This window comes from Poecilia reticulata, chromosome 9 (genome assembly GCF_904066995.2).
Source record: "Poecilia reticulata chromosome 9, P_reticulata-male-v2, whole genome shotgun sequence".
In the NCBI taxonomy this organism is placed as follows: domain Eukaryota; kingdom Metazoa; phylum Chordata; class Actinopteri; order Cyprinodontiformes; family Poeciliidae; genus Poecilia; species Poecilia reticulata.
This window is the reverse complement of record NC_088838.1, coordinates 22,081,611-22,094,230: the sequence shown is the minus strand read 5'-3', so window position 1 is coordinate 22,094,230 and position 12,620 is coordinate 22,081,611. Positions and strand designations below refer to the sequence as shown.

Here is a 12,620-nt window from a genome sequence, read left to right as displayed (position 1 = left end):
CCCAAAGCTTTAAAATTAATCAGGAAATATAAAGTATAATAATAATAATAATAATAATAATAATAATAATAATAATAATTAATAATAATAAAATGCTATGAAAAACAATCGCTACACTAAATGAGTAGATGGAGATTATCAGGCTGTGGGTTTTAATGTTAAAGGACTATTCTGTAATGCTTATGGCCTTTTGATTGTGTTTATTTTTAGGCTGGAAACATAAATTTTCACACCACCTTTCAGCACATGTCCCACATTGTCTCACAGTTGGTTGGTTGACATTTAGTTACCCTATTTATAATAAACGTTGTGTTCATTAAGGAATGTGGAGGGGAAAAACATACACAGTAGTGAATATTTGTGAGGTGGAAGGAAAATTATTTTTCAAATAGAAAAAAATTACACACACAAAAAAACTGTGACATATATTTACTCTGATAATCCCAAACTGTCATTATCTTGTGTTTTGAGTTTTTGGGTTTGTTTCTGTTTCCACTTTTGATCACTTAGTTTCATTCTTGCCTTTTCTTTTGCTCTGTGTTTCTCCCTCGGTTATTTTTTCTCTTCTCTACTCTCTTCATGTTCATTTACCTCCTTTCCTCAACCTCCCTCTCCTCACATCTTCATTCTGTTTCCAGTCTTTTCTTCATCATGTTCCTCAGTATTTCAGCTCCTTATTCTCCTTCACACACTGCTGGGTTCTTACTTTTGCAGTGTTGTTTTGGTTTCCCTTTGTTGGTCTGGTGACCTGACTCCTTGTGTGTTCTCCCCCAAGTGATTGTAGAATTTTTTTTTCATTCTTCATTAAATATGCTTTATCATAATCCTCCTGAACTACAACTTGGACTCTGGCCTGTCCTCAAACTTGCATTAGATGACACAAATAAAATCTAGCTCAAGAAATTGCAGTAAAAAAAGATCTTAATTGTTAAACGGAGTCAATTTCACTGTAAATACAGCTATTGTGTGAAGGTCTCTGAGGTTTCCTAGAGGACACTTACAGAACAAGAAGAAACTTGTAATAATGTCAGCTGTTGATTACAAAAAATATGACGAGAGATTAAGAAAACTCAGAGGAAACTCCCCGAGTTGCTTCCAAAATTCCGTGCTGTGAGAAGTTTACCTTGGACTACTTCCAAAGGAAAAAAAGAGCTAAGGGGAATATAATTTTTTGTTGACATCGGTCCTTATGTTTCTGCTGACCCTGGCCAAATGTCTCCTGATGTCAGCCTTATCAGCACTTCCATCCATCCTGCTCCTTTTCCTGCCTACGTTCGGCCACACAAGCAGCTCGCCCCCGCAGCACCGTTACACCTCTCCACAGCAGAACTGTACACACTGGGGATACCCCTGTCACAGTGTGTGGAAAAGACCCAACTATGAAGCATCAACACTTGGCACACAAACCCAGGCCTTCCATCTCCTTCTAATTTACACCCATAGCAGAGTTCACACAAATTCAGATTTTCACTACCCCAAGCTATCCTTTATAAAATCAGTTTTTTTTTCCTAGGTGGATGAATTCCTTTGTGTTGAGGGCACTCTTATTTAGAGCGGCTGATGTGCAGGATGTAGGTATTAGCACTTTATAAGTAGCATGCAAAGTATAAATAGAGTGTGGCCTTGATATTTTTGCACCCACTTGGGTGGAGATCATTAACTTGATAAAGCTAAGAGTAAATTAGTCCCTGTAAACTGATACAACTTTGGGAGCTCTTTCTTTTAAACCATTTTGGGTCAAAACAGAGGTTTTTATTACAGAGTGCCTTCTTAACAGGAGCTTTTTCAAATGTTGTCATGTTGCAACTGCAAAACTTTTATTGTATTTTTAGTGACAGACCAACAAAGTAGCTCGTAATTGGGAAGTGGAGAGAAAGAGGTAAAACCAGCTGTTTTCTGAAAACTTTAGAGGTTTGTTAGAGAGCATAAGTTAAAAAACGGTATCATCAGCAGACAGGTCTGGGGTAAAGTTCTGAAAAATTGATTTGTGTTTGATCCATCACTTATCAAGACTTTAGGATCAGCCTGAACTCACATGTTGGTCAAGGAGAGCATTAACCAGAAAAGCGGCTACAAGGACCGTAGTAACTCTGGAGGAAGTAAAGAGATCCACAATTTTGGTGGATGAATCTCATGACGGGACAACGTTTGGAAGAGCAGCAAGAAGAAAGCGGTTGTTGAAAGAAAACTGGTCATGGATTGTCACAAGTGATGGAGAGGACACAGCAACTATGAGGAGGAGTGTTCTGGTCAAAGGCATGCAAAGTCAAATGTTTTGTTGAAAAACTACCATTGTCCATCCACCCTGGATACACCATCCTACTATGATGTCTGGTGGTGGGTATTAATCATGCAAACCACATTTATTTTTGTTATTTGAAAAAAAAAAAGTTTGAAACTACATTTCATTTTCCTTCTGCTTCCCATTTATGCATACATTTGCGGTGGTCTTTGTAAAATCTCAGGAAAAAATGTCTAGAAATAAAAAAAAAAACTTCCATGCTCCTCCCTTGCCTCCCACATTTCTATCTTAATTTTTTTTTTCACATCAATAATAATAAAAAAAACCTCATTGATAATACATACTTATAATTTCTGTGTTCTTTTCCTTCCACTGCACAACAATGGACCACTTTGGTGTCTATCTAATAAAATCCCCCCAAAATACAATGAAGCTCGAGATTGTAGCGCAACAGAATCTGGAAGTGTTCAAGGGGATGAACGGTTTTCAAAGTGCTATATAACAAGTAAAATTCAGAAGTGTTTTTTTCTGACGGCCATCTGTTCCATTCAGATCGGTCGTCTGGTAATCGGTCTCAATGGCCTTCTTTCCACCCCTGCCGTGTCATGCATCATAAGGAAAATCAAAGCAATTGGTGGAATTATCCTCACGGCGAGCCACAACCCCGGAGGTCCCGGCGGAGACTTTGGAATTAAGTTCAACGTGGCTAACGGAGGTGAAGACTTTGCATTTGTTTTGGACATCAGAAGTAGTTGAAAACAATTGGGTTTTGGGTGTTAAGTTGAATAAAAATTTTTGCCTGGAAGGCCCGTCTACTGACACGGTGATGGAGAGGATCTCTCAGGTGAGCCGGACTCTGGAGGAGTACGCCATCTGCCCAGATCTGCGTATTGACCTCTCAAGGGTTGGAAGGCAAGAGTTTGATCTTGAGAACAAGTTCAAGCCTTTTAGAGGTACAAAGCTCATGCATGATGTGCAAATATATATTCCTCTAAGTGGAATAAGATATACTTGAGATACATCAGAAATCAATGCTGCACATAGTTTCCTCTGTCTTTACAGTGGAGATCGTAGACTCAGTTGAAGTCTACCTACAAATGCTGCGAAACATCTTTGACTTCTCTGCCATTAAAAGTCTCCTCACAGGACCAGATCAGCTGAAGATACACATAGATGCCATGAATGGAGGTGAGTTTGGCACCCAGTGTAATAAACTTTACAGCAAATCGAGATAATTTCACTTCTTGCTTTACATATTCCCTCTGTTGGTTGGCATAGTGATGGGTCCCTATGTAAGAAGGATTCTGTGTGACGAGCTTGGGGCACCGGCCAATTCTGCGGTCAACTGCGTCCCCCTGGAGGACTTTGGTGGTCGACCACCGGAGCCTAACCTGACCTACGCCACCTCTCTGGTAGATGCTATGAAAGGGGGCGAGTTTGGATTTGGAGCGGCATTTGATGCAGATGGGGTAAGGTGTTCATATCAACACTCCAGCTCGTTGGCTTCTAAATCAGCTGCGGGTCTCATAGTGATCAGACTTGACTATTTTAAGTCAGACAGAGACAGGAATCACTTTCACATTGCCTCCAGGTCTAAAACAGAAATTAATACTTATTTTTAATTGTTTGCTTGTTCATAAAAGCAGAAACACCAATGAGGGTTTGTCAATAATAATAATAATAATACAAAAATCTATTCTATTTATCACATTGTAATGAGATTTCTATCATATCCATGCTGTTTATTTTTCAAAGATCTGACAGGGTGAATGATGAGTCCTTCACTAGACTTCTTTGTTTTGTTGAAACTTAGCTGTTATTTCCCCTAACATGCCCCGTATGGAGGAATACAGAGTAGGAATATCTCATTCCTAGCTCTGTACAAGCCTGTGTTTAATGAGCAGAGAGTGAATGGTACAAATAAATGGAGGGAATATTTTCAGTTACACATTTGGTGAGTTAGTAAGTATTTATGGCAGTCAGATGGCTTGCCCAGGTCATACCTAAAATACGCTACAGAAGCTCCGTAGTGCAGAATCAGTGTCTGAGCATCAGAGACCTGATCTGTTTGTTGGTGATTCGTTTCTTATGCATATCATTTTTGCTTAAAAGAAGTTAAAAGACAATATGTATTATCTAAATGTGACTCCTGATTTCCTGCATGATGCGTCTGTGCCAGGACCGGTACATGATCCTCGGAGAAAACGGTTTCTTTGTGAACCCTTCGGACTCGGTTGCAGTCATAGCTGCGAACCTCTCCAACATCCCTTACTTCAGACAACACGGCGCCAGAGGCTTTGCTAGGAGTATGGCCACCAGCGCAGCCCTCGACAGGTACAGCAAGCGCACAAACCCACACTAAGAAAGGAGTCATCTGACTTTTTTACACTCACTCTTGAGGAGCTCGAAATCTGAAAAAAGATATATTCCCCATGTTGAGACCACATAAAAATCCTTCTCCTACACACCCTTGATTTTATTTCTGTCCATAAATACCGCCTGTCATTTAAAACAAGAGTCGAGCAAAGAGTCCTGAGTGAACACATGCGACAAAGCCAAAGTTATCCCCATTAATGTTTCTCTCAGCTGGAGAAGTCCCAGAGGAGCTCCCCTCTGAGTGCTGTCTGCAGAAAACAGGTTGTTATAGAGTTAACTCATCAGAAGGGATACAAGTCAGACAGTCAGACCTATAAATATATTCACAAAACAGTGTTTCTAATGAGATTAGTTGAAATCTAATTTACTGATTGCAAACTCTACAAAAAAAACCTTAGTCTTTTATCATTTAAAACTGTGATGAGTGGCCAAAGTTCTGTAATTAAATGTAGATACCACCTCGACGCGAACTGAGAATTTTTAACAAGAACTTTAGATCATGTCCTGCTTTAATACTTGCCCTGTTGGCAAGACCATATTTGATCTTATCTTTATGTGTTTGGTGGAACTTCATATTTAATGAAATACCTGTAAAGCTATGCATTTATTTAAAATTTGACCTGTAAAAGCTTCAATGTGGTTTTAGAGACAGTCTTTGTTGTGCTAAATAAGAAAGAGACAAAAATGAGTAAAAGTAAAATGTCGCCCCATTTTCTCATCTTTGCGATGCATTTATGCAACTTCTTGTGTACTTCAAAAAGAGAAATATCCGTTAGAATAATTGACCTTCCTCTGCACTGTGCTCTCATAAAGCAGCACACACCTATAGTTTTATGCTCACTACACTTGCAACACTCACTTTGCTCAGCTCTCAGTTGCACTGCTACCTCTCATGTTCCTAATGTAACACTCAGGGAAAAGTTTGCATGTCTCTGACAAACTCCAGGAAGTGTTGAAATGCCTGGTGGTGTGGTGTGTGCGATGTTGGAGTCGGCCCAAGTGTGAGCCTTTTTAGGATGGTGTCTCTGGGAGCTTCGACTGAGATTTCCCCCCCTCCCTCCACTGCTCTGTGTTTCTAGCTAGTCAAGCACAGTGTTGTAGAAACGTAACCGTGTTGCACTCTGTGTGCAGTTGTTTGTATGTTGAAAAATGTACAGTCATATTCAAGAAATTAATTTATCAGCTGAAAAGGTCACATGTTTTTACCAACTATATTAACCCCTATGGGGATGACTTACTGTGTTTGTGCTGCCTGAGTTTTTGTGCCATTTTTGACAAACTGAAAAAGAAACAGCTGATGCAGTCATGGAGTAGAGGACAGCAGTATGTACAACTTAAAGGAAACGTCTGCTAACTTCAAGAATGTAGGGATGGAAGAGGACTGAGTCACTGGCATGTTAATTTACTGCTTTGGTTTTATAAGAAATGAAATATTAATAATGGATTACCACAATTTTTTTTAAATAGAAAAATATTTATAATTTGTTTAATAGAAATCCTTAAAAATAACCATTTTGGGTGTCAAAGGAAAACATCCTGAGCATAGAATGAAGGAACAACAGAAAAAGTGATTGCATCCTCCTAACTTTTATCTCATGAATTAAGGCTTTTATTACCATTGTGGTGTTCCAGCTATGGGTCACTTCCTTCTCTCCCCCTCTTCTCCCTGCTCCCGACCCCGGGGTCCATCAGCTCAACAGCCGACAGGACCAGAGGTTTAGTACCAGTTTTTGTTGAGGCAGATGTTTCACATCAAGCTCAAAAAGTGCTCATGTTTTGCAGCAGCTTTTGTTTTGGTGACATTGTGAGGTTTAAGTCCAAGTAGTGCTTTATTACACTCACTTCTTTCTTGGTGGTATTTTATGAGTTTGTTTGTCAACAAGCTGGCTCTTAAGAGAAAACATTAAGAAGTAGATCAGGTTTAACTTATGAAAAAAAAGTATTTTTTAAATTCACTTTCTGATTTAATCGCACACTTAAAATCCATCCAACTTTTGTTCTAATTGCATGATCTAACTCTGCACATGTTAGTTTAATTTTTGGAGTGGAAGGAGAAGGAGCGAAATCTTGTGTTCAGGAAAATCACTGGAGCCCTCAACAACCCAGATAAATGTAATTGAAGAGATTTTTAGAATGTATATGCTGTTGTATATATGTTTGTTGATCAGACTTTCTAGGTAGGACCTTAGAATATGAATATGACATGAGACAGAGGTTCACTTATTTTAACCGATGGTCACTGGGCCAGATGAGGATGGTAAAGGAGGGAACAAAATCTTTCTCAAGCCTGCTGATGGAGAACTGCAGCAAAAGTAGAGTAGAGACAACTACTTAGATTTTAGCAGCCATTTTCCGATTTCCAACTGGCATTATTAATTTAAATGAATTTACCTACATGCAATTTGGTTGTTTGCAGTGGCTTTATCATTAAAAACATACACATGGAGTTTGTTAAGAGCTACTGAGACTATTCCTGGAACCATTAACTTTTATCCGATTTGATAAAACTGTTCTGCTACAAACACTCCCTGTGGGTTTGTCATGTAAAAAGCACCTCGTGTCTACCGTCTGGTGATAAATGTGTGATAGTGCGGGCCTGCTTCTCTTCCAACAGTGTTCTTAGAGTGCTCTGTATTATGAACTCTTGAAAGCATTGAAAACTTAAAAATGTTTCCTTGTTTTGTTTGTCAACAGCAGTGTGTGCGATACTGTCTTAAGCTGGACATTCCTTTAGAATTGATTAAAAGATAAGACACGGGAGCTGCAGAAACGTCCTGATAATGCAAGTTCTCTGCATGTGACAACAACCAGCTGTTCAGATATCTGACCCACGGAGTGGGGCTGCAAAATAAAACACTTTTCTTATAAAGAAAACATCCAGGCCTGACTGAAAACCTCCCAAAGCCGTGATTCAGTCACGATCTGATTGAATCAAACTTTTGGCCACAATTCTAAAATGTATTGTTTGCACAAAAAGCAACACTATGCGTCTGCAAAGGAATAACATGAACACAGTGAAAAATGGCGAGAGCAGCATTGTGATGGAAGTACCACTTTTTTGGTTAAAATTGATGAAGAGTTTTTGATTTCCTGTCAGATCCGACCCTAAACCTTTGATTTATTTTATTCTTCAACTCTACAATGTGACCAAGCACTATTATTTTTTTAAATAAAGCAATAACATGACCACAAGAAAATACAGTTTTGAAATGGGGTAAGCCTGAGATCAAGAACTATATCTGACAGCAGATCTGTAGGGTGACAAAATATTGTTTAAGATTGTGCATCGTGGTTGATTTAAAAAAAAAAAAATCTTTTAGTCTTTTCCTTGCAACCAATTTTTTTTCTCTTTGCATTTGAAAAGATTTATCCGGGTCTCTTTTTCTACATCGCAAAAACTGCGAATTTTAAAAGATGCATGTGCACTTTTGGCAACCACTGCGAACAAAATCATGTATGACATTTATCTGATAGCACATTCTTTGCTATTGTGGGAAGCTAGTTTCAAAATAACACCAGAGAATTGAATATGTAAATAGAAACCTTCTACTGTTCCTCTTTGGCAAACATTGTTTACTCGACTAAAATAGCATGGTGTGTTTGTCAAATACGCTTAAGGTGGTACACAGCAGATATACCCCGCCCTGCCCCGCCCCGCCCCGCAGGCTCTCTTGGCTCGAAGGTTCCAAAATCAGGAACCTTCGAGGCACTGTTGAAACCAGAGCAACATAAGACGTACAGACAACCCTGAAGATGCTGCTGGAAATGTGTGATAAGACAAGAAACAAGCTGCAAAATAAAGAGCCCTGCCTTCACTCATCAGCTGCTCAAACTGAGCGTGCGGTTACTTTAACTGAGCTGTTTGTGTCCTGGACTTTTTTTTTCTCAGTCAATCGATGCAGTTATCAGGGCAAAAGTGAACTGATTCTCACACTTTTTTTGTTGTTGTCTGTAATTTAGCTTGAAAGCCGACCCTCCTGCATTCAGACTCTTGGCTTATTTTGGCCGGTGGACGTGCTATTTAAAACGGCAGAGGCTCATCAGAGGGGCCTGTTTGTTTTCTTTTAAGGAATGCCAGGCTTTCCGTTCCAGTGCTTGCATCCCCAGAGGGAGATCAAGCTGGTTTACTCATATTTGGTAATTCATCCCTTCTACTTGTAAACAACTGCACCGAACACTGCAGGGATTTATTTACGTCTAAGATTATTATGCAGATGTTTTCACCACCACTTAAAAACCCTAAAAAGCCACCCACATTCAGACATGGTACAGTGGGTTTTCAAAGACCGACATGTCCACATTTTTGCCCGTTTGGTTGAAACATCTGTTTTGCTGGTTTGAATATTGTTTCAAGAAATCTTGGAGTAGGCATGTGTGTTTGTATTCTGCTGTGATCACAGAAAACATATCAATGGTGTGTGGGTGGCAGCAAGTAGTGTCGATGATAACATTGTGCTTTATTATTCCTACTGTAGCCAAATTTTGTTATATTTTATTTTGCCTTCTTGTTTTCTGCTTGAAGTGTTGCTCTCTCTCTCTCACAACCCGAAAGAACCACATACATGTCATGAAAATTAAAGCTTCTTTTTAAATATCTTCTTACATTTCTTTGCTTCCCCTGTCTTTATTTTTGTACACCAGTATTTCATTTTTATTTAAGTGACCGCGCATAATTATCTAATTAGCATTTTATTTATTTACTGAATTCTGGCACTTTTGAAACTTGATCAACTCTGAATTTTTATTTGACTTCAATTTTGTAATTATTGTAATTGGGAAAATGAATCCCAGAAATGTGTTATTTTCTTCTTACGGAAAAAAAAAAAAAAAAATTCATAGGATAAACGGTTTGCTATGGGAAAAGCCCCTGATTCTCCGTTGCCTTTCTTTTCGCGCATATTTGACATACACACACTCACGCATACAAACACACAGCTCACTCCTCATGACCCCATTATAAGATGTATAAACATGCCGGCTCATAATCCCTCTTTTCTCCTGTTCTTTGGAGACTACATGGCCTGTGTTCAGAGCACATAGACTGAAAGGTTGACTCATTTTGTTCCTGCAGTGTTTTGCCTTATTAAGTTATTGGATGAACTGTTGGCAGATAGCTGCTGTCATGCAGCATTTGGTTTGCTTTATTTGAAAGGTCAGAGGATTTGCTTGCAGACTCACCCTGCTGATCTGATAAAAGCAAAGGTACAAACTTTGTTTTTGCTTTTCTCTCTCTCCCTCTCTTCTGTGCTGTTTGTAGGGTAGCCAAAGCCATGAAGCTGGCCCTTTATGAGACTCCCACAGGCTGGAGGTACTTTGGGAACCTGATGGATTCTGGGCGCTGTTCCCTATGTGGGGAGGAGAGCTTTGGAACTGGTACGATCTAGCACACAAGGACACACTCCGAACATAAAAGGCTCATAAAGAGAGATTTGCGATTGATAAAATGTCTTGTGCAATTAAAATAATAAAAACAAAAGCAGAAGCGGACTGTTGGACAGGAAAGAACGGATCAGAGATGCAAATCTGTGGACGGGCGTGGAGGATTTATGAGGTTTTGTGCCTGAGAAATTCCCCTCACCCCCTTCCCTAGTGGATCAACTATTGTCGAGGTGCCTTAAAAACAATCCTACATTTGGAGTACTGCACTGACCAGCTTCTACAGAGTTGTTTTTACTTGTACTTTTACCTGTGCTAATGTACTTATGCAGAAGTCTTCGACCTCTTTTAATCTGATATGTTTTTCATCTTCGGACATAAACGTCCTTGTAAAGTTTCTAAGTTTTTGATCAAGAGTTTGGTAGGTTCTCTGAAGGTCTTTTAAAATCTTTTTCCGACGTTATATTGTTTAATGCTACTTCATAAGACATTTTGCATCGGTGGAAACAGAAGAACCAATAACCCAAGAGTCCAGCACAGGATTAGACTCCAGAAGTGTTTGTTTTCCACTGTTTGCTTCGAGGACAACATTTCTAATTTTTGTTTCACCTGTTTCTCCTTTGTGCATGCTATGTTCTCTAGACGGCTTGTGGCAAATCTTGAAAAAAGATAATGAAATGGCTTTTTTTTTCCAATTCTTCTTCTTTTTCTTTCCAGTCTTGTAGAATTTTTTGAATGCAATAACTAATAATTCTGTCAATACATTTGGATCCAAAGCTTAATTTTCCACCAAACTGTGTAACTGCAGTCAGCCATATGGTTGAATTCTTGTCTTCTCCAATCGAATCATCTTCCACCATTCCTGTTTCCATTACATTTTTTAAATATACTTCAGAGGGGACTTCAATAGCTTAATTTAAGCAGGAGCTTTTCTCTTGACTCTATAAGTCAGGTTTGTGGAGTGGAGGTTTAGTCAGTTGGACTTTGTCTACCTGAGCTGTTATTCTCTGCAGCTCCCTCAGAGTTACAATGGGCCTCTTAGCTGCTTCGCTCCTTTCCCAGGTCCCAGTGTAGGTTTTAAGTTGTGTCATACTTTTTACCTTTTTGGTTGATAGATTGAACAGAGGTCTGAGATGTTCAAAACTGACTCCTGAGTTCAACTGATTACGTTAGATTTTACTTAGTGGCTAAACACAACACCACGCCACACTTTTCAGCTTTGTATCTATGCAAATATTTGAAAAGCATGTCCCCTACACTTCGCAGTTCTTTTCTTCTTTGTGTTCTTCTACCACATAAGCGCTGAAAAATACATTGACATTTGTGTTTGCATATCGGGAAAAATGTGCAAATGTTCACGGTACGCATATGAACACTTTTGCAAAGCACTGTATGGGATCTAATTATCAGTGCAGGAACAGCCAAACGGGCAAGTGATCATATGTCAGCCTAAGTGTCGCAGCTTTGCTTCTCTTTCAGTCTATTTCAGGTCTGGAGTTGTAAGCAGTGCATCCTGGTCGCCTTCAGCCCTAGTCAGAGCACTCTAATAGATGATAGGGCTGTGACCCTGACCGCATGTGTAAATAATCCTCATTCCTCTGCTATAAAAGGAGACAGGGGCTTCGTGAATCACCGCAACATGCCGACAAGCCCCCACGGGAAATGTTTTTTAGTAAATGCAAATTCAGAGGCATGCTAACACACTGTGGGCGCCAGCAATTATTTTAACTCGAACTTATATTTGAACAATTTAAACTCTGCCCATCGGGAGCATTGTTGCTGTTGATCTTTTGTCACTTTAAAATCTGACCCACTGAGGTACGTTTCTATTTTGTCTTTTTCTGGTCAACTCGATTTGACGGATCAAAGGGTAAAACCGTTGCTGTAAAAAGCAGAAGGATTCTAGGAGGTGAGAACGTGAGAGAAGGAAACAGACCGTGGCCGAGTCTGAACTGAAGAAGTGTCGACCGAGATGAGAGGAGAGTAAGCGGAGGGTTTGAGAGCCCAGAGGACTTTGGGAGCTCACTCGTTGTCTGTCCTTGTAAGGCAAAAAGCTTCGAGAGAGCCCTGCAGAGTAAATCATTAGAGCTGTGCACCGCTCCCGCTCTTCACTAGAATGAACTGCAACGTTGCTCTGTGCGCTCTGGGTTTCTCATTATCCAGGCCTTTGATCTTAAGATAAAAAAAAAAAAGCAAAACTATTAATGAATCATCTGCTGGAGTTTGTGCAAAAATATTTTCGTCAAAACATTAGAGAAAAGTTGTTAACATGTTTTTAAGGGCTATCTAGCAGCAGGTGATGAAGGGGCAGAGCTGAGCTAAAAAGAAAATCGCTGCAGCAACGAGCGCTCATTAATGAGTGCAGCTGTGCTTTGACTATACAGATCTTGAATCTGTTTTACAGGGTGACCCTCTTTGAAAGTGAGTGACAGACAAAAGGGTAGGCAGACAGTAAAGCTGGGCTTAGATAATCACAACTGTCAGTTTCCTAACAACTGTACGCTGATGGAGCCGGACACAGGGATCAACAGTTCTTCTCATCTTTTCAGTCCGTGACGAGGAAAATAACTATATATGCTAATTTACAGAGTAGAAGAGACAGAAAGATGCTTTTTTTCCCCCCTGT

General features: G+C 39.6%; 1 protein-coding gene across 3 annotated transcripts in view; it reads left to right on the top strand.

Moving 5' to 3' along the window:
* pgm5 (phosphoglucomutase 5) overlaps positions 1-12,620 on the top strand; it is a 28,889-nt gene that overhangs the window by 9,414 nt on the left and 6,855 nt on the right. For all 3 annotated transcript variants that reach the window (XM_008418367.3, XM_008418366.3, XM_008418365.3), the window contains 6 exons: positions 2,795-2,957; positions 3,049-3,195; positions 3,305-3,430; positions 3,521-3,711; positions 4,422-4,576; positions 9,876-9,991. In XM_008418367.3, the coding sequence (XP_008416589.1) occupies positions 2,795-2,957; positions 3,049-3,195; positions 3,305-3,430; positions 3,521-3,711; positions 4,422-4,576; positions 9,876-9,991 (898 nt within the window). The remainder of the gene's footprint in view (positions 1-2,794; positions 2,958-3,048; positions 3,196-3,304; positions 3,431-3,520; positions 3,712-4,421; positions 4,577-9,875; positions 9,992-12,620) is intronic.